This window comes from Prionailurus viverrinus, chromosome C1 (genome assembly GCF_022837055.1).
Source record: "Prionailurus viverrinus isolate Anna chromosome C1, UM_Priviv_1.0, whole genome shotgun sequence".
In the NCBI taxonomy this organism is placed as follows: Eukaryota; Metazoa; Chordata; class Mammalia; order Carnivora; family Felidae; genus Prionailurus; species Prionailurus viverrinus.
This window is the reverse complement of record NC_062568.1, coordinates 52,867,035-52,887,355: the sequence shown is the minus strand read 5'-3', so window position 1 is coordinate 52,887,355 and position 20,321 is coordinate 52,867,035. Positions and strand designations below refer to the sequence as shown.

Genomic DNA, 20,321 nt, shown 5'->3' with positions numbered 1-20,321 from the left:
CCTGACCAGGAGCAGGTATTCAAAAAATGTTAAGTCCCCACTTTCTTCACCCTTCAACATCAGACTAAGATAAAAATATTTATTTTCACAAAAAGAAATTATTTTCCCTAGTTTTCCTAAATCAAATGCCAGGGATCTGGTAAAAGTCTTTGGCAGCTGAAAATTTGGCCTGTTCCCATATAATCCTGGAATAAGAACTTTAAAAAACTAATTTATGAAGGAGATTTTTGAGAATACATTTTAATCTTCTCAGAGCTCTTCCAACTTCTACCATTTTTGCTGCCAAAGAAAAAAGGAAGGTATAAATATTAAAAAAAAAAAAAAAAAAACCTAGAGAAAAATGAAGCAGAAAATCTAGGTTGTAAAAAACATCAAATAATATAGAATTATATAAGTGGATAGTGTTTTCTTCTCCTAAAGTCTACAAGTAGTATAAATTAAACCACATAGCAGGACCTCTGGACAGAGAATGGAAAATTAAGTGGAAGCTAAGTTTCACACAAAGGCAAACTAAAGGGCACTTGGGGGGGGGATACCTACTATCCAATAAATTCAACAATTTTTAAAAAAATTTTTTTTAATGTTTTTTTATTTTTGAGACAGAGAGAGACAGAGCGTGAACGGGGGAGGGTCAGAGAGAGGGAGACACAGAATCTGAAACAGGCTCCAGGCTCTGAGCTATCAGCACAGAGCCCGACGCGGGGCTCGAACTCACGGACCGCGAGATCATGACCTGAGCCGAAGTCGGCCGCTTAACCGACTGAGCCACCCAGGCGCCCAACAATTTTTAAAAAACATTTTTAAATAGTATCAAAGTAGAAAATATAGATTCACTTCTGAGGAGGAAAGAAATTAGGCTGAGACAAATTAATAGTTTATGGAGCAATAAAATTTAGTAAGGTTTTTATTCTTTTTAATTTTTACTCTTATGTTTGTATTCTAATAAACGTACTCTGCTCTGTTTATAAATTTTTCTAAATTCAGAGCCTGAATACATTTACTTATCAGCTAGGTGGAGTTAACAAATTTAGATCTTCAATAAGTTTGAAACAGGAGTGCTTGGGTAGCTCAATCGGTTGAGAGCTTGAGTGTCTGACTCTTGATTTTGGCTCAGGTCATGATCTCACAGTCGTGAGGCTGAGCCTGTGTCAGGCTCCAAGCTCACCATGCTGAGCATGGAGCCTGCTTGGGATTCTCTCTGCCCCTCCCCCATTCACTCGCACATACACACGCACTCTCTCTCTCAAAATAAACAAACATAAAAAAAAAAAAAAACCACTTTGAAACAAGTCAGATTACAAACTAAGATTTAGCAGATCATCAATTCATGATCATCTTTATATATATTAATAGTTCTTTGGGAGTCCATAAACTATATCTAAATCTCTACAATTTTTACAATGAATTGAAGTTATACCATAGAATAACTTACCACATTATTTTCTTCCGATTTTCTAAAGCAGCTCTGTTCTCCATGATTGTTTCAAAATAGCCAGTCACAATTCTGTAAATTACCCCCATTCTTTGACCCTCTGACTGATTTGCACACGATCTAACAGGTAGTATTATAATTTTGCAAAGTAATATTAGAAAAAAATAAGAAAACAGGTTACATTTTTAAAGTAATCTTAAACTCTAACACTATTATTGATTGGCAGTTTAAAACGGATGGTTCAGTATAAAGTATCCTGCATTAAGAGCTGAGATCTGAGTTGCAGCTTGGTTTAGATGCTAGCTACTCCTGTGACATTAAATCATTTAGCTTTTCTGACACACTCAGCATGTAATACTTAATGACAATCATTATATAATTAGAATATCTCCCCCTTTCTCTCTGTCTCACACACAAAAACACATATACACTCAAAGCTGTAACTCTCCTGACTCAGTCGTGTTCTCCATAACATTGTGTATCTAATGCATAAAATGCAAAAGACAAATTTCAGCAATAAAAGGCATAGGTTAACAACTAGCAAAATTTCCAAATGTGGGTTCTATTAGTATTTTGGTGCAATTTGGCAACTATTTATTGAGTGTCCCCATGTCTGTGTGAGTGGGAGGATATCCCAAGCACGGGAAGAGGAAGCTAGGGGATTATAAAAAAAACTTTGCATATGCAAACCACAGAAAACATTAGGACAGCTATATTAAAAGTGGGACGGGGAGGGGAGGGGGGAGACCGGAGTACGATGGCAATAGTTGTGTTCTAGAAGCAAAATTACACAGGCTCTGTTGGCCCGATCAGTAAGTTTGAACCTCATCCCAAGAACAAGGAGGAATCATTGAACAGTTTAAGCACTGGTAGCAGGATTCCTTTTCCAATTCTGAAAATTCATTCGGGCTATAGTGCACATCATAAATAGCAAGTGGGCAAGACTGAAGATAGAAACCAGTGAAGAGACAGTTTGGAGATAATGGAAGCCTGAATTAGAAGGCAGCACAACAGTAATTAAGAGCAAGACTTCTGAAGTAATCTGCCTACATTCAAATCCCAGATTTTCCATTGCCCAAGTTGCTTACTCTCTCTACAGCTCAGGTTTCTCATCTATAATCCAGAAATAAAAATCCGCACAGGGTTATGCCAAAGAACAAATAAAATAAGACACATACAACAGTTAGCATGTTGCCTGGCACAGAGTAAGAATCCAAATGTTTTATTATCATTTATTGACGTAATGTTAATGGGATGGAAAAATGAGAAAATAACTCGAAGATGTTTTGGAGACAGAAACTGACAGTGAAGATATAAGAAAAAGGGAGAAAGGGTTGAATGGGCACTGAAGTTCAAACACATAATGTTTGAAAGTTTTGAAGGTCTGAAGGAGAAAATGGTGTTCGTTTTTTGATACACTGATTGTAAGAGACATTAAGAAGGCAGGTGAATATATCTCTCTGAAGTGAAGCAAACAGATCAAGGCTGGAGATTTGAGAATCAGAGAGACAGGTGTTAATTAAATCCATGGGGTTGATGACATCCTCCAGGGACAGAATAGGCAGAGTGAAAAAAGAAGCTATGGAACACCAGTATTTAATGGGCGCACAGGGAAAGAGAAAGGACGCTGAGAGAAAGGGGCCAGAGTGTGAGAGGTCAAAAGCCAAAAGAAAAAAATAAAGTGTTTCAAACCAAGGGGAATGCTCAGCAATGTCAATACTGTCAAACAGTGAAATAAGTTAAGGACTGAGAGTTTTCACTGGATTTAGCAACAAGTTATTCATTCACATAATAAATATGTGTCAAGCACTGTGTTAGACCTGGAGATACAGCGGTGAGTAAGACAAAAAAAAGAGCCTTGCACACACAGATTTTATGTTGCGAAGGCAGACTGCAAACTGGTAAACAAATAAAATACTGAAAGTGTCCAATAGTAGAGATTAAGTGATACGACAGAGAGCAACAGGCAGAGGCCAGCTTTAGACCAGGAATGTAAGAGCGTACCTCTCTGAGAAGAGACCATTTAAGCGGAGACCTAATGCAGGAACGGGCTTAGCGTGGTCACAGAATTGGAAGCGCCCGTGAAGCTGTAGCAAATGGTGGAAGAGGCATGGAGGGGTAGCAGCCAGACCATGTTTGTAGATCATGCTGAGGACACAGTGAGAAGAGTTTAGAAAATATCTGTTGAGCATTTCTTAGTAGGGAAGCTCACTCTAGCTAAGGGCACTCAATAGTTTGTTTTTCCCAGCCTCAATAGTAGTTTCTTATAGTAGTCTTAAGAATCGGAACATTTTACCACTCGCGCAAACCATGAACTACTTATTACAATATCAGAATAACCTTTTCTGTTTTCAAGCGTACTATACAATCACTATACGATGGGTAAGCATGTTACCCATTGCATTAATTTTACTAATCCCCTTTTAACCTTCTTGCACATTTCTTGCAAAGTTATTTCTCATAATATTTGCTTGATTCTATCATTAAGTTATATTTCTCTGAAATACTCATTTTCAAGCAATGTATATCAGAATTTGAATGTTTTAAAACAAGACGACTCAACAAGATGTTACTAAAATATTTATGAGTCCATAACATACAAAATCTGATGGATTCACTCCCCCCCCCCAAAAAATTACATTCAGAGATGATATTCCACAGCTTCAGGTTCCTATTTCCTTAATCTATGTGTTTCTATACATGTATAAGATAGAGAAAAGCTGATGCAGAGAATACTGGCTTGATTCTGAGCAGCTGAACTCTATGTTCACATTATTTTTTCATTTCCTTATTTGCAAGAGGAAGAATTTATAGCCCTTCATATTTCACAAGGATATCAATAATATAAAATGCTACCATCTGCTTAACTATCTATGAATAATAGGCCTATTATACAAATTATTTCTCACCTTCCCTATACTCCGACAAGTAAGTAGGTATCATACTTCCCATTTTACAGTTGAAAAACCAGTCTCAGAGAGGTTGAGTTACTTGCCCAAGACTGCAGAGCTGAAATTTAAAGCGTTTTGTAATCTCAAAAACTCTGGTCCCTGTGCCATAATGCCTCAGACTATTAACAGATTGGGCTCATTAAAATACCTATCATATATAAGATATTAAATCATAAATATGAATTTTTTAATAACAAATATTATTTTATTAAATTTTTAATAAACTACGTACAATTTAGAAATATTTCCCATATGTACCATTCCTGTAGATGCTTCCCTTTGGCATAACTTGATTTCAATTTTTTGAATAATGGAGAAGAAAGATAAAAGGAAAAGAAGATAACCAACCACATTGTATGCAAGGTATGAGAATTACCATTCTGGGTCTAATTTTTTGCCAGTTAACACATATATTAAACCCAATGAACTACTAGTAACTACCTATTCTCACAATACTTCTTTGTCTCTCAAAATAAAAAATTACAAATGGCTTAAGGTTTTCCCGAATCAGGAAACCCTAATCTCTGATTAGAACGTCTACATGTCACTATTTCTCTGAGTTTGAAAGGCAATTGGTCTGAACAGAAGCATCAAAATTTGCTCTCAGGAGAGTCTATGGATTAATTTTATTGTGAGCTCCCCTTACTAAGATTTTTCAGATAACCAAGTCATCTACCAAGACACTGTCTGAGGAAGTCTAGGTATTTAACAAAAAGAAACTGCTGCCAGATCATCTTTATTTTCCTTAACAATACACACACAAGAGCACACAATTCACTTATAATATCACCATTATTTTACAAGTATAAATAATGCTCAGAATTCAAGTACAGTCAAGTGCAGAGATATTTCCTATATGTTAATATGTAAACATAAGCTAATTATATACATCATGTGCCTTTGGCCCAGCTGCAAAATAAGAAACATCAAAAAGAAACACTGCACTTGACTGTTCAGTTGCATTCTTACTGAGAATTCGTACCAATGCCTATATAGTTATTTGTAACTTTCATACCACTTAATGTAAATGCCTAAATAGACATTTCCCCTCCTGGAAAATATCTCAAGAATTAAAATTTTTATCCATTTTTGATAATGAATTATTTAAAATCTTAATTGGGTTTCATTCCTTAAAACGAACACTATTAGAACTTACGCATAACCAAAGTTCTTCCTATGTCAAAATGGGTATTATTTACAGGTCACACATAGAGAAAACAAGAATGCTATGTTTGTTTACTTTTAGAATGGAAGAAAACATCTAAAAGCTGGCTAAACAGTGTGGGTCTTTGTACACTCCAAAGGATCTTCCTTTACTGATATCCCTTGCCTTTAATTTAATACCCAGTAGCTACAATTCTGACATATTGAAATAGCTAAGTAATCTGAATTCAAATGATATCAAGCACATCCTTAGAGGGGAAAAAAAAGAAAGCAGCACCTAAAAAGCAATAACTGACATCAACAAGTCTACAAATGTCCAGTGGAAGGCACGTGGAAGCATTTACTACACTGCCATCAAAGATTCTCCACTGAGTTCAGGATTCGGAATAGAATCCACTCTGGGAACTGTTGATTTGGCCTCATTCTCCGAGGTCTCCTCATTCTCGGTCTCTTGTCTCTCCTCCGGGTCCTCTGTGCCAGAAATGTTTTCAATCCCTTGGTTTGTCTGCTCTGTATCTGATATTTTCTCATCTGTCTGCTCTGTACTGTTATCAAGAACATCTTGTTCTTCTAAAGATTCTGAAAAGATAAAGAGTCAAGATTTTAGGCATATCCAAATGTTAAAACTGCTAAATAAGATAAACAAAAGATAAGCACACAATACATGAACTAAGAAACAGAAGAATGGTCCAACATTATCCTTAAAATCTTTTAAAATATGTACTTAACTCCTTGTAGCATACCCATATATGAGTTGGTATGAATGAAGGATGAAAAAAAACAATTTGGGGAAAACAAATGCATAAACACACTTTTACCCAAAGCCCTATATTTTCCTAAAATTTAGCAACTTTCACAATATTCGGGAAATTTCCTAAAGATGTATTTGAAAGTTAAATGTCCAAATAAAGCAAACTAAGTTCCAACAGATTTATGTGCCATAAGAAAACAGTACAGCAAATGAGGCCAATGTATTAACTCCCGGATCATGTTTCCTGAAAGAACTATGTCCCTGGCACCCAGGCAACCCTGTAAACAATAAGTGTGTGTGTGTGTGTGTGTGTGTGTGTGTGTGTGTGTGTAGGCTGTGCTATTCCCCACACTGATTTGCATCTCTATTATCCAAAGACTGGGGTGATCTGGATCTACCTTTTCCCATGAAAAGTCTCCCTTCAACCCTCTGCAAGACAAGTTCTCAGGATTTAAACCTCTGGGTCAGAATATGCTATATACCTAGAATACTAAGAGAAGGGAAGGGTCTTTGGCCCCTGTCGCCATAGTAGAAGCTAAGGGAGGCTCTTGGTTCCTACCTGAAAATTTACTCCCTTTAAACTCTCTTTTGAGTTTCATTAAACTCAAATCCCTAATAATAATTATTATTTTATTCAATAAAGTCCCTTTAATTCTTTAAAGTTTAAAAAATTAAATGCCAGTGGGGAGGGGAAGATGTCAGAAGCAGAAAGCTTTGGGCCTCTTATTTTCCAAGTCAAAAATAAAAATCTAGCTTTTGTTTTTGTAATAGTAACAAATATCCTTGCTAGGAGAAATATCGTTAAATCACATCAGCTAAACAAATAAGCAGATTTTATTATGCTCATACAAGATCCCTTACGATACACTACAAATGTTATTAATTCAAAAAATCGGAGGAAAAACCAGTTTACGTTAGTAAAAAGTTCAAGTTTAGTTCCTTTACAGTACAGGTCAGAGTCTTGCTAAATAAATAAAATTAGTTAATAGTTTTGCAAAGAAATTATGTACTGTATGCACACAGAAATGTGGAGGTCTTACAAAGTCGTGGTTTACCATTATCAGTTTTAATAAATACAAATTATCTATATTTCACATATATAGTAATTATGTAATTACATCTATAGTAATTCACATAAAGTAATTATGTCTTTAAACATATCTTGGACTATAGTTTACAGAATTAGTTACAACCTCCTTCCCTCTTTCATATATAGAATGAAAGGCCAAAATTCCACAGTTGGGGACATCCAAGTTAATGAGGTTTTACTGTATGAAAATTCACATGATCCCCAAAAGTAGTGAGTAATGTTCACAAATCCTATTTATGTCAAATGTCACAAAAATGCTATTCTCATCTTAAAAGGAACTGAAAAATGGCATTGCTGTACCACTTGGAATCTTCCAAAACTCAAGGTAGAAAGGCAGTAGATTGTTTGAGTTTTGTTATATGAATGTTCCAGTGCATAAAGGAAAAGCAGAAAGTACATAGGAAACTCTCTAAACATGTACAGAGCATTTCTGCCACAAGGGCAAGCAAGTTCTTCAGTGGAAAACTTCAGGAGTTGCCAACCATTTGTAATTCTACCCTCTCAGAATTTATCCAGGGTAGAATTCTAAGAGTCACGGTTTTCCACAACTCTCTGGCCATTGAGAGTTCTTACTTGCCAAGAACTTTACCATTTGTTATATTTTAGAAAGCCTTCTGGAAAAAAAAAACACAAAACAAAACAATAAAGCCACACAAAATGAAAAGAAAAAGCTCAGAATCCGGGACTCACCAATAAATGTGTTTAAGTGAATAGAGGCCCATGTAATTTGTCACATTGTCTGACCAACTGCCTCAGTACTGAACTTAAACGTACTCAAGTTGATTGTTTATCATCTTAAAGCTTTGTCATGTAACTATTTTCAGAAGCAGACACATCATTGGTCAAATCCAATTTAATTAAAAAAATTCTGGGGTCTTAAAGCAGATAACACAAAAAGAAGTACTACAATACTTAAATTTTTAAATGTCTATTAAGATAAATTCTAAGAAATACCATGGGCTATCATAATTAGAAAATGACATCGGGGCGCCTGGGTGGCTCAGTCAGTTAAGCAACCGACTTCAGCTCAGGTGATGATCTCGCAGTTTGTGAGTTCAAGCCCCGTGTCGGGCTCTGTGCTGACAACTCAGAGCCTGGAGCCTACTTCAGATTCTGTGTCTCCCACTCTCTCTACCCCTCCCCTGCTCACGCTCTGTGTCTCTCTGTCTCTCAAAAATAAATAAATATTAAAGAAAAAAAATTTTTAATTAAAAAAAAAAGAAAATGACATCATACACAAAATGTGCTTGTCAATACTGTATCATATTGCAAAGAATACACAGAATACTAAAAATTGGTGAAATTATGGGTAGGGCTTGAAAATAATCAAAAAGCTATTAATGACTACTTCTCCTCTCCCAGATTAATTTGCAGAAAAATCATTTTAAGACTAGTAATACTACAGAAAAACCAGTATGTGTCATGATGCCTATATTGCAGACATAAGTCTAAATGACATAAATATTCGATTTTTAGGTGCCAATGCCATTTTGTGAAAAGTCATCCAAATAAGATTTAAGTGAATTAGGTGTACAAGATTAACAGAGAATTACGTGTTTAATAACTAAACCACAGGGCTTTATAATAAGATCATTAAATGTATTCTAAATTTACTTTATTTCTATGGGAGAATATCATTTGCCTATTCTAATAAAAACAGCAAATTTTTTCTGCAAAGTTGTAGTTTAAAACAGCTTGGTGGTAAAAAATACATTACAAAAGATGTCAACATCTGGGCAGAAAATACTAAAACAGAAACCAGCCTTTGTGTTTACACTAATTAAACAGGCCTCTTCTCCCCTGTGCAAAACCAATTTAACACCAAAATTAAAACAAAGTTACCTGAATGACCTATGTAAGAAAATTTTAAAAATCAGTTTTGGCAAGCATAATGTTAAGAAACCAACATATCACAATCATAAAACAAAAATGACCCATGGAATTTGTTCCTTCCCCCATTCCTACCCTCTGCCCCACTCTCACCTCAGTATCTTTGAGAGAGAAGCTTTCTCTACCAAATTGTAACAACTGGCTTCCAGTTGGTTTGGGCAAAGCCTCAACTCAGCTAGATAACTCAAACTCATAAAACTGAGTATAACTGTATAACAAATACCACTGCCTCATCTATAAACCATGCACATGCAAAAACATGTAAGAACATCACCTTACTTTTAGGTTTTTATTCTAGCTCTTGAAAGAATAATTTTCTAAGAAAACTAAAGAATAGTCTAGCAAAACAAATTCATGTATTCCCTTTAGAAATATATAATTTCCACAGGGAAAAAAAACCCACGATTCTATTTAGTTTATGCCTTTGAAAACCCTTCATATTTTAGTGGATTCATTTAGATTCTTACTTTTTATTCCTTTTACAATAACAAAAATTTGTCTTGCTAATGCATCAAACTTTTGCCTTGCCCACACATCAGTACCCACTATATGTGTAAAACTTACCCAAAGGAGAATTTGTTCAACTAGAATGAACAGTTTGTCTTTGAACTAACTCATAGGTTTTAAGCAAAGCAGTTTTTACAAGATTTTTCTGCCTTGAGGAAAATGGTCAACTTATATTAAGGAACAAAGACATGAATCTCATCTCATCTCAAAACTCAACCCAATAGTTCAATGAATAAAATCCAATTAAATAAAAACCACCTATGAGAAAATAACTCATAATGAGCAATAGAATATTGTTTAACAATAGTACTGTTATTTAGCATTGGTAAAAAAAAATCCATTAGATGAGTAAGAAATGTCATTATTAGGCAACAATGTAAAACTATTAGGTGAAGGCGTTTTAGAAAAGAGAATCAGAAGGGCATAAGATCTCTATGTCTAAAACAGACATGCAAAAACATCCTATAGGCAAATATACACCTTGAGGAAGTTGTACATAATTAAATATCAACAAAGGTACAAGCTTTTTGGATCTGATAAATACACAGAATTCAACAAAGTTTACATTATCAAATAGTTCAATTTCCTAGAGCCTCACAACAAACAACACTAAAAATAGAATTTTCTCTAGTTTAACATACCTAACAGTAACAGTATATTGCTTAAAAGAAAAAAGCAGAAATCAATTACCAAAATAAATTTCACCTTAAATGAATTTTACTATTTTTGATAATATTGATTAAAGGCCATGAGTTTTATTACTAGCAAGTTATTTCCAATTAAGTAAAAGCTATTTTTTATTAAAATAATTAGGAGCTAGACAAATACAACAGAGCAATTAGAACAACATTAACATTTTTCAAACATGCTAACCTAAAATCACTGTACTGGTACACTAACAATACAGAAATCTCTTTTTCTAATTATTATCATAGTTAACAAAAAAGAATGCCACATATCAAGTATTCTGGAAAGCACATTTTAACAAAGCAAAACTGATAAACCACTTTAATGTGGATTAGCGGAGATTCAGGTATTATTGCACCACTCATTTAGCCATAAAAGAAACCCAGTAACCTAAAAGTACTTCATTACTTTGGCATACCACATCTAGTATGCTCCTAGATAAAAAGAAAATCCATAGTCCTAACTTCTTGTGTTTCTTCAATATTCTATTACCAAAGCATCTGGACACACAATTCTAGAAAAAAATTCTAGGAATCCAAATGAGTAATTAACGGGAGAAATTTCTTCCAGGTCTCCTTCTTTGATGAAAACTTTCCAACATTTCATATGTTGTTCTAAAGAGTGATCCAAAAATTTTTCAAAAACCTTGTGTCTCATCCTAAATGCAAAATCTTCCAGTAGCAGAATCAAAACAAAACTTAATTTCAAAGTCTTATACCATAGATTGAAAAAAAAAAAAAAAGGCTGCTTCTAATGACTCAAGATTATTCATATAAATGGTTATAGAATATTTGTTGAAAGAAAAATCCAGATGGAAAAAAGTTACCTTTTAGTTCCATCTGTGAATTCAATCACCTAATCTCTGCAGTTTCTATAATTACTAAGGAGCTACTTCACTACTTTTAAAAAATATGAAAATAAAAGCAGGAAAGATTTTTTTTTTCTTTTGGACCTCAAGTTTTTACATCAAGAATGTGGAAATCAGAAATATAAGCCCTCCGTTATACTGGCTCTTGGCACCAAAAGTAGACGATTGAGATGATATGGCCTTACTTACTGTTCAATTTAAACTTAAGGGTATGCCTCCAGCAGTCACAACAAATGCAGCTTCATCTTTCATCAGAATACTACCTAGTCGTCTACTGAAGAACTGCAGCTTGGAAATGGTAACTGTGTATCACAGTGCTGAGACAGAATCTTGGAGAAAAGTTTCAATCTTCTGGAAAGCCAAAGAAGTAAAAAATTCTCATAGCCATTTCAATGAATCCAAAGAGAAGTATGAAAAAGTTACTCCTCCAAAGACCATCTCAACCAAATGGAATTGTTGCTTCAGTTTCCAGCACTACACAGCTGTCAGACCTTGCCTCAAGTTTTGTCTTCACCTATAAACATTACCTTATTAGGGCTGAGTCTGAGCCAGTTAGACTTCGTTCTGGAGATTTCAGATAGAAAATGAGACATCTGGGGTATTGCTCCTCCTAGATTTGATGAGAAGGAAAGGTATAGCTGGGTGTTGTTTGCTAACTATCCATCTCAACCCTGGGAGAAGATCTAAAGCATGGGACTCATCAAGATTTTTATTTTGTTGGCTGTTTTTCCTTTTGTTTCTTTGTGTGTGTGTGTGTCCCAACTATTGGCTTTCAAATATTCACTTTAGCTTTCATAAGCAAGGTTACTTATTTATGGAAAGGACTTCAAATTTTCCTCTAGGCATCTTCAGTATGAAATTCCTTAGTTTTCAGTTCCAAGAGGCTGCAATAGCAAGGCAGGTGATCTGCATGCAATAATCAGCTTCAGAGCATGACTTAAGCAAAAGAAAAAATGTGATATGTTTGGAGTTGATACTGCAGACTTGGAGAAAGTGAATGTATTGATTCAGTGTTGAAAGTATACACACTTGTCATGGCTATCTGTGTTCAAATTCATTCTGATGCATGTTAGTAAGCCAAAAGCCAAGCCCAAATCAACACACGTATTTTAGGTTCACTCTTCAAAGTTAAAAAAAAAAAAAAAAAGATACTCAAATTTTTATATTAACCTTCCGATATCTGAAAATTCACTGCTTTATTGTTCTCAGTTAAAGCAGTTTTTTCACTACTCAGTGTTTGTATAAAGAAGAAATCAAATATCTATAAATGAGAATTCCTAGAAATTAAAAGGATGAATACAGACTGCTAAATACACTATGTGAACTAAACTTCTAATATGGATTTTTTTCTACATCAGGCATAGCACCAAAATATCATGGCCTGTGCCATAATTTTAGCATCTCCATGACTAGGAGCTGCTTAACAAATAGCTCCCCACCTAATATTAACAAGAAACAGTTGGCAATTAATAGTCAGATCTTCCACCTCATCTTTTCCATTTGCTTATGAAACTTCCACAAGAAGTCCTAAAACAGAATTAAAGACGAATCCTAAAAACCAATGAATTCTGATAAATTCTGTTTCTCTTTTGCAAAAGGTTGTTTTACATCAAAGGCATACAGCAGCAATGTTAAATCTTGTGCACCTCAATAAATTGTTTCAAAGAAACACCAGTCCTATCAACATACTTATCCAAAGAATGCCAAGGACGACTTTCCAGTTCCAAAGTTTCTTGCTTCTGGTAACCTTACCAATTCCAATGGTAGGCACAAATCTATTTTATCAATGTTAACTACAAATTATAGCAGAATTTTACCCTTACAAGTAGTTGCGTAATTCTTATAACATGCTTCACTTAAATAAATTGAAAAAATGATTCCATGAAAGTATCACTAGTCAAATCTTCCAACAGTTCCTAGATGTCACTCCATAAACAATGTTTACCCAGCTGTGGGTGGATGCTGCTTAACACAGGGTAACCTACATTTTAAAACTGAAACACATCATACCAATCACACAGGAGGGCTGAGTATCAGAGCAATAGCTGTATGCATGCTGCAAAATCTGATAAATTAATCCATTCTTATCTAAAAGCATTATGCTTTTAATGTTAAATAGCAAACATTATTAAAAGATAAAACTTTTTAATTAACATATTCATACCTTCACTGGTCTGGTTCTCTGACGAAATCACACTTCCTGAGGGCAAGGGACCAACTGAACTTGAGCTTTCCACTGCCTGCCTCTTCTCAAAACTAAACTCTGGAAGTCTTGGAGCCTGAGGTCTAGTTTTTCTTGCAGGATTCAAGAAAAAACAGTAGGCACATCGAAAAGCTGCAGAGAATTTTTTTAAAAAATAAACAAAACCACAAACCAAAAAAAAAAAAAAATTCAAGGACTAATCAGATCATTCTCAAGATTACTTTTGCAAATAGTCAAAGAACCCTTCAAAAGTTATTTATCCCTTGTGAAACTACATCTAGTTTTAATAATAATGCCAGGTGCTCTAACAAAAGCTAATTTTAAAGCATAATTTCTAATTATTATTAGAATTAGAATATTAATTTTAAAACAGAAAAGTCAGAGAAAGACAGATATATGTTTTCAGTCATATGAGGAATTTGAGAAACTTAACAGAAGACCATGGGAGAAGGGAAGGAGAAAAAAGTAGTTTCAACCAGAGAGGGAGGCAAATCATAAGAGACTCTTAAATACAGAGAACAAACTGAGGGTGGATTGGGGGGGGGGGGGATTGAGGAATACATAATGGGCATTGAAAAGAACACTTGTCAGGATGAGCGCTGAGTGTTGTATGTAAGCAATGAGTCATGGGAATCTACTCCCGAAGCCAAGAGCACACTATGTACACTGTATGTTAGCTAACTTGACAATTAATTGTATTTTAAAAAATAATAAGTAAATAATAAGTAAATAAATAAATCAGAAAAGATGGTAAGTTACACAGCAGTTTATCTAATAGCAAAACAATATTAATAATGATCCAAATGTATTACAGAAATTACATTTCTAGTCACTATAATCATTAGGGATTTTAAAATCCAGAACATTGCTCACGTGCCCAAGAAACTTTGGTATGTCATATTTAAGAAACATAAGTAATTTAGTACAATAATTTTTAATAGTGGCTGCACATGAGAATCCTCTGAGGAGCTTAAAAAAAAAAGCCTGGACCCATCCCAAATCAATTAAAACAGACTCTTAGTTGGTGGGTCTTGGGCATGGTATTTTTAAAAGCTCTTCAGGTGATTCTGATGCACAATGAAGTTTGAAAAGACCTAGAAGTTGTACACTATATGAGGAAAAAACCTGCATTGTTGTTCCTGCTTTGCTCTGTGTTCTAAAATAAGGACAATATGCCTGAACAATACAAACAGAGCACCTAAAACAAAGTGACATTACATGGGACTTGGCATAGGATGAAATATTTAAGAGTAAAATATTTTAATCTAAACGCCCAATAATTCTTACCAATGTATTCAAATTCTTCTTTCAAAGCCATTCCATTATGAGAAAAACACTGCTGACATATAAGGGCATACCTACACCAAAAGGAAAAATGAACAGATCAGTTACAAATGCAGACAAAGCCCATGAAAATAGCCATCACAGCTAACTAATATTTTACACAGCTAAATATGCCATAACAGACTAAATGTTACTTAGTAAACAATAAACAATACCCTTTAACCATAACAGCCAAAATTTCAACCTTTCTAAAATATAATTTATACACAAAACGAAAAACAAACTAAGCAACAGTCAAATGAATATATCCTTACTAAGGTAACAAACATAATCAATAACAGAACACTTAAATTTCAGTACTTCCTAACATATATTTCTGAGGCTAACAGACCCAAAATCCATGGTCAGATTAGATTGGAAAAGATGGAACCCCTTAGTGATTCACAATGAATGTTATTAAAACTTCTGAAAAATAAAATAAAATAAAATAAAATAAAATAAAATAAAATAAAATAAAATAAAATAAAATAAAATAAAATAAAATAAAATAAAATAAAAATAAAACTTCTGAGAAGTCTGTAGTAAAGAAATGAATTTGTTTAGTCCAGTCCAAAGGTTAACTTCCAAACATCACGATTGCTGTGTCTATCCTAGTTATACATCTTCCTCATTTCCTATTTATACATTCTCTGTTCTCTGTGTATGCACTTAACACTTGGCCCGACCAAACAACAACTTGTCTGTTCTGAATAATATACAATTATTACATTAACATTAAATTCTAGTCCTTTTATTGAAATAATATTAACCAATAACCTTGTCAAATATTCTAGTCTACTATCCTAAAGTATTTTTTAAAAGTCTATATTATGACAGTTGCTCTGCTCACATCACCCCTATCTTCCTAGAATTATTGTAAAAATCAAATAAGATAATAATTGGAAAACTATTTTGAAAACCATAGTGTCAAACATATCTAAATTGTCCTCGTTGCCATTAAAATCATTACCATCACCGACTCCCATACTGACATCTATAAAACCCCATTTCTTACAAACTACCAAGTTTTCACTATTTGTGTGCTCTTCAAGTTTAAAAGTTTCAAACAAATGATTTAATTTCTCTAAAAATAATCATAGTAGGGTCACAACAGTTTTTGTTCTCTCTATATATTTTTTTGCATTTTATCAAAACTCTTACTGAAAAACAACTGAGTATGTTCTCTTTTACAGGGGCATAAAATATTCTATTATGTTCTAAAATCAGGAAACAGGAGTCACAAAACCATAGAATGTCTAGTGTGCACGCACACACACACACACACACACACACACACACACCCTTTTGACCAATAAACTTCTTCATTTTCATTTACCTACCACCCTAACAAACATTACCTGTTCTGTGGACCATCACCAACTAAATATTCAACAATTCTATCCAGAGCACCTCGCTCTCGGGGGAGAATGGGTCTTGCTAAAGGTGGACCTGGAGGATGAAGACCTAGTAAAGGAACAATAAAATTTATTTATATAGTTATTTTTACATGATACATATTTAAATATTACTCATATATTTATTTATATGTATAAAATACATTTAAATTTTAATTAACTTACCAAGTACTATGCATGCTTGTCAGAACTTTTGAAAGATTTTAACAAAAATAATAGCAATTCTTATAAATCTCTTCAGAGCATTCAGGTTTTCATTAAAAATATATACTACAAAATATGTTAAATTATGTTCTATATCAAAACCGTCAACATAATCTATTAAGAAATGAAGCTACATTGGTCTCTGTACAAACTAATTTTTAAAATGCCCAGATTCTTAAAATCTTATGTAATAACAAATTAGGAGACTTCCATTTGGGGCAATAATAGAGTAAAACAGGGGTCAGATTTACCTTCCACCTAAAACAACTAAAATACTATGCAAAATATATTATGAAACAGTTGTAAGGACATTAAAAACCAGGCAAGGTAGGATAAAGATTCCTGAGAGACCAAAAGCAAGTAAGATGAACCTACAAGTGCCCCAGCTTGTTGCCTGAAGAAAATCTCTAGGCAACAGCTCAGGGAGGGTAAATCCAGCTGAAATGTATCAGTCTCCCTAAGTTTGAGAAGATAAAGCTGGAACTCTAGGAAGACCAAGGCAGCTTGGGTTTACAGGAAGAGTACTAGAGAGAAGAAAATGCACAGAGCAAGAACACCAAAGATCTACAGAGGATCCCCGAGACTATTCAACAGAGTACTGATTGGTACATGTGTATGATGAAACTGAGGACAGAGAAAGAATTGCCCCCAAATATTAAAGGTAATAGTGTTCACATGGGCCCAAAGTATAGCACGTTCTCACCAACCAGAGTGGAAACCTTCATAACTCACAGGTCACTGGGTAAGCATTCAGAGGACCTTTATATAGAGACACAAAAACATCCAGTGTTCAATAACATAAAACTTACAATGCCTGATATCAGATTAAAAATTATTAGATATGATGGGGCACCTGGGTGACTCAGTGGGTTAAGCGTCTGACTTAGGCACAGGTCATGATCTCATGGTTTGTGAGTTCAGCCCTATGGCGGGCTCTGTGCTGACAACTCAGAGACTGGGGCCTACTCCGGATTCTGTTTCTCCCTCTCCCCCACTCACGCGCTGTCTCTCTCAAAAACTAAGCATTAACCAAGAACCATAAAATACCTAGGAATAAACCTAACCAAAGATGTAAAAGATCTGTGTGCTGAAAACTATAGAGAGCTTATGAAGGAAATTGAAGAAGACACAAAGAAATGGAAAAACATTCCATGCCCATGGATTAAAAGAATAAATATTGTTAAAATGTCAATACTACCCAAAGCAATCTACACATTCAATGCAATCCCAATCAAAATTGCGCCAGCATTCTTCTTGAAGTTAGAACAAACAATCCTAAAATTTGTATGGAACCACAAAAGACTCCAAATAGCCAAAGTAATACTGAAGAAGAAAACCACGCAGGAGGCATCACAATCCCTGACTTTAGCCTCTACTACAAAGCTGTAATCATCAAGACAGCATGGTATTGGCACAAAAACAGACACATAGACCAATGGAATAGAATAGAAACCCCAGAACTAGACCCACAAACGTATGGCCAACTCATCTTTGACAAAGCAGGAAAGAACATCCAATGGAAAAAAGACAGTCTCTTTAACAAATGGTGCTGGGAGAACTGGAGAGCAACATGCAGAAGGTTGAAACTAGACCACTTTCTCACACCATTCACAAAAAGAAACTTAAAATGGATGAAAGACCTGAATGTGAGACAGAAAACCATCAAAACCCTAGAGGAGAAAACAGGAAAAAACCTCTTTGACCTCAGCCAGAGCAATTTCTTACTCAACACATCTCCAAAGGCAAGGGAATTCAAAGCAAAAATGAACTATTGGGACCTCATCAAGATAAAAAGCTTCTGCACCGCAAAGGAAACAATCAACAAAACTAAAAGGCAACCAACGAAATGGGAAAGGATATTTGCAAATGACATATTGGATAAAGGGCTAGTATCCAAAATCTATAAAGAACTCACCAAACTCCACACCTGAAAAACAAATAATCCAGTGAAGAAATGGGCAGAAAACATGAATAGACACTTTTCCAAAGAAGACATCCAGATAGCCAATAGACACATGAAAAGATGCTCAACGTCACTCATCATCAGGGAAATACAGATCAAAGCCGCACTGAGATACCACCTCGCACCAGTCAGAGTGGCTAAAATGAACATATCAGGAGACTATAGATGCTGGCCAGGATGTGGAGAAACAGGAACCCTCTTGCACTGGTGGTGGGAATGCAAACTGGTGCAGCTTCTCCGGAAAAGTGTGGAGGTTCCTCAAAAAATTAAAAATAGAACTACCCTATGACCCAGCAATAGCATTGCTAGGAATTTACCCAAGGGATACAGGAGTGCTGATGCACAGGGGCACTTGTACCCCAATGTTTATAGCAGCACTTTCAACAATAGCCAAATTATGGAAAGAGCCTAAAAGTCCATCAACTGATGAATGGATAAAGATATGGTTTATATATACAATGGAATACGACTTGACAATGAGAAAGAATGAAATCCTGCCATCTGTGGCAACGTGGATGGAACTGAAAGGTATCATGCTAAGTGAAATAAGTCAGTCAGAGAAAGACAGATAGCATATGTTTTCACTCACATGTGGATCTTGAGAAACTTAACAGAATACCATGGGGGAAGGGAAGGGGGAAAAAAAAACAGTTACAGAGAGGGAGGGAGGCAAACCATAAGAGACGCTTAAATACAGAGAACAAACTGAGGGTTGATGGGAGAGAGGGGGAAATGGGGGATGGGCATTGACCCATAAATTTAATTAAGTTAAAAAAGAAGCATTAAAAAATTATTAGACATGCAAATAAGCAGGAAAATACAACCCATAATGAGAAAAATAACCAAAAATGACCTAGAAATGACAGTTTATAGAATTAGTAGACAAATACACATTATTTTAAAGCTTTGTATTTTGTTGGGTTTTTTTACATGTATTTATTTTTCAGAGACAGAGCATGAGCGGGGGAGGGGCAGAGACAGAGAGGGAGACACAGAGTTCGAAGCAGGGTCCTGACCCTGAGCTGTCAGCACAGAGCCCGACACAGGGCTCTGTGAGATCATGACCTGAGCTGAAGTTGGACGCTTAACTGACTGAGCTACTCAGGCGCCTCAGTAGACAAATATATGCTTATTATGACTCTATTCTATATGCTTGAGAATCTACAGGAAAGATTCAATGTGTTAGTAAAGAAATGGAAAAATTTAAAAGACTTAAACTGAACTTCTACAGATGAAAACTATAATGTCTAGGGTGAAAAATCTGCTGATGGGATAAATAGCACTTTGGACATCACAGGGAAAAAGAAAAAGTAAATTTGAAGATATAGCAATAGAAACCATACAAAATGAAACACAAAGAAAAGCCTATAAATTTTTTTAAATAAATCATCAGCAAGCTGCGTAATATGCATATAATTGGAGTCCATAAGAAAGGAAAGAGAAAACAGTACTGCAAAAAAAAAAAAAAACTTTCCAAATTTGATGAAAGCTATAAACCCACAAATCCAAGAATATTAACAAACCCTAAGCACAAGAAATAATTTTGCACCAAGGCACAGATCATCAAATTGCTTAAGACCAGTAATAAGGAGAAAACCTTTGGGGCGCCTGGGTGGCGCAGTCGGTTAAGCGTCCGACTTCAGCCAGGTCACGATCTCGCACTCCGTGAGTTCAAGCCCCGCGTCAGGCTCTGGGCTGATGGCTCAGAGCCTGGAGCCTGTTTCCGATTCTGTGTCTCCCTCTTTCTCTGCCCCTCCCCCGTTCATGCTCTGTCTCTCTCTGTCCCAAAAAAAATAAATAAATGTTGGGGAAAAAAAAATTTTTTTTTTTTAAAAATGAGAAAATCTTAAACACTGTCATAAAAAGGTGCATT

General features: G+C 35.1%; 1 protein-coding gene across 4 annotated transcripts in view; it reads right to left on the bottom strand.

Moving 5' to 3' along the window:
* Positions 1-5,103: 5,103 nt before the first annotated feature.
* LNPK (lunapark, ER junction formation factor) overlaps positions 5,104-20,321 on the bottom strand; it is a 73,964-nt gene continuing 58,746 nt past the window's right edge. For 3 of the 4 annotated variants that reach the window (XM_047872354.1, XM_047872352.1, XM_047872356.1), the window contains 4 exons: positions 16,225-16,330; positions 14,831-14,901; positions 13,505-13,675; positions 5,104-6,126 (listed from right to left, as the gene is read on the bottom strand). In XM_047872354.1, coding sequence (XP_047728310.1) covers positions 5,891-6,126; positions 13,505-13,675; positions 14,831-14,901; positions 16,225-16,330 — 584 coding nt within the window. In that variant the 3' untranslated portion in view covers positions 5,104-5,890. Of the gene's footprint in view, positions 6,127-11,867; positions 11,951-13,504; positions 13,676-14,830; positions 14,902-16,224; positions 16,331-20,321 lie in introns of all 4 variants that reach the window. The other variant, XM_047872355.1, reaches the window with a different exon arrangement.